Genomic DNA, 2,037 nt, shown 5'->3' with positions numbered 1-2,037 from the left:
CCCCGGCCTTGGCCACTCCCAGGGATCCAGGGCCAGCCCCAGCTGCTCTGGGAATTCCAGCCCAGCCCCTCCCACCCTCATTCCCTCCCAAGATCCCATTTCAATCTCCCCTTTCCCACTGGGAAGCCGTTCCCTGTGTCCTGTCCCTCCAGCCCTTATCCCAGTCCCTCCCCAGCCTCACAGGGAGGAATTTCTTCCCCAAATCCCATCTAAATATGGAACCCTGGACTGGTTTAGCTTGGGAAGGGATCTTAAATCCCCTCCAGAGCCACCCTCAGGGGCACCTCCCACTGTCCCAGGTGGCTCCAAACCCTGTCCTGGGCACTTCCAGCGATCCAGGAGCAGCCACAGCTCCTCTGGGAATTCCATCCCTCCCCCTCCCCACCCTCATTCCTTCCCAAAATCCCATCAAACCCCATTTTTGGGTTGATTTCTCAACGAAAACCTCTCCAAACCTGAATTTCTCCAGCCCAAAGCCCAGATCCACGTGGAGGAGAGCCCCGGGTGCTCACCAGTATGACCAGTCGCACCAGCTGGGTGTAGGTGCGCTCGCCGCCCTTGCGGGTGATGATGTCCCACTTCTCGGGCGTGCACACGATGATCTGCGTGGCGCTGATCTCCTCCTTGCACAGCTGGTGGTCGCCGGTCAGCTCGGCCACCGTGATCCCGTAGGTGGCCAAACGCTGGGGAAAACCGGCGGGATGAGCACGGGGAGTCCCAAAATCCCGCTCAAACCTCTCTGGGTGCGCCTCGAGGCCGTTCCCTCTCGTCCTGGTGTTTGTTCCCTGGGCGAAGATCCCAAATCCCCTCCCACCCCCGGCTGCCCCCTCCTGTCAGGGACTTGTGCAGAGCCACAAGGGCCCCCCTGAGCCTCCTTTGCTCCAGGCTGAGCCCCTTCCCAGCTCCCTCAGGAATTCTCCAGCCCTGGACACTCCCATCCCTGGACAATCTCCAACCCCATAACCCATCCCTGGACAATCTCCAACCCCAGAACCCGTCCCTGGATGCTCTCCAACCCCATAACCCATCCCTGGACACTCTCCAACCCCATAACACACCCCTGGACAATCTCCAACCCCATAACCCATCCCTGGACAATCTCCAACCCCATAACCCATCCCTGGACAATCTCCAACCCCAGAACCCGTCCCTGGATGCTCTCCAACCCCATAACCCATCCCTGGACACTCTCCAACCCCATAACACACCCCTGGACAATCTCCAACCCCATAACCCATCCCTGGACAATCTCCAACCCCATAACCAATCCCTGGATGCTCTCCAACCCCATAACCCACCCCTGGACACTCTCCAACCCCATAACCCATCCCTGGACAATCTCCAACCCCATAACCAATCCCTGGATGCTCTCCAACCCCATAACCCACCCCTGGACACTCTCCAACCCCATAACCCATCCCTGGACAATCTCCAACCCCATAACCAATCCCTGGATGCTCTCCAACCCCATAACCCACCCCTGGACACTCTCCAACCCCATAACCCACCCCTGGACACTCTCCAATCCCATAACCCATCCCTGGACACTCTCCAACCCCATAACCCATCCCTGGACACTCTCCAACCCCATAACCCACCCCTGATCCCCCTTTTCTCCAGGTTGAGCCCTTCAGGAGTTCTCCAGACTCTTCTCCTTGTTCTCCAACCCCTTCCCCACCTCCATTCCCAACCCCAACCCCTCCATGAGCCCAAACCTCCCTGGGATCCGATCCCAAACTTCCCCTGGGATCCGATCCCACTCATCCCAAACCTCCTCTGGGATCCAATCCCAAACCTCCTCTGGGATCCAATCCCACTCATTCCAAACCTCCTCTGGGATCCGATCCCAAACCTCCTCTGGGATCCAATCCCACTCATTCCAAACCTCCTCTGGGATCCAATCCCACTCATCCCCAACACCAAAACTCCCTGGGATCCAACCCCAAACCTCTCCCTGGGATCTGATCCCACTCATTCCAAACCTCCCTGGGATCCAACCCCAAACCTCCCTGGGATCCAACCCCAAACCTCCCTCGG

General features: G+C 58.6%; 1 protein-coding gene across 1 annotated transcript in view; it reads right to left on the bottom strand.

Moving 5' to 3' along the window:
- The window catches only part of SNRNP200 (small nuclear ribonucleoprotein U5 subunit 200), a gene marked incomplete at its 5' end in the record, with an annotated part of 78,572 nt that overhangs the window by 52,934 nt on the left and 23,601 nt on the right, over positions 1 to 2,037 (bottom strand). The window contains 1 exon segment of the mRNA XM_017739196.1: positions 513 to 683. Within this exon segment, the coding sequence (XP_017594685.1) occupies positions 513 to 683 (171 nt within the window).

The sequence above is a fragment of the Corvus brachyrhynchos genome, unplaced genomic scaffold (genome assembly GCF_000691975.1).
Source record: "Corvus brachyrhynchos isolate BGI_N302 unplaced genomic scaffold, ASM69197v1 scaffold617, whole genome shotgun sequence".
NCBI classification, from domain to species: Eukaryota; Metazoa; Chordata; class Aves; order Passeriformes; family Corvidae; genus Corvus; species Corvus brachyrhynchos.
This window is presented reverse-complemented; position numbering and strand designations above follow the sequence as displayed.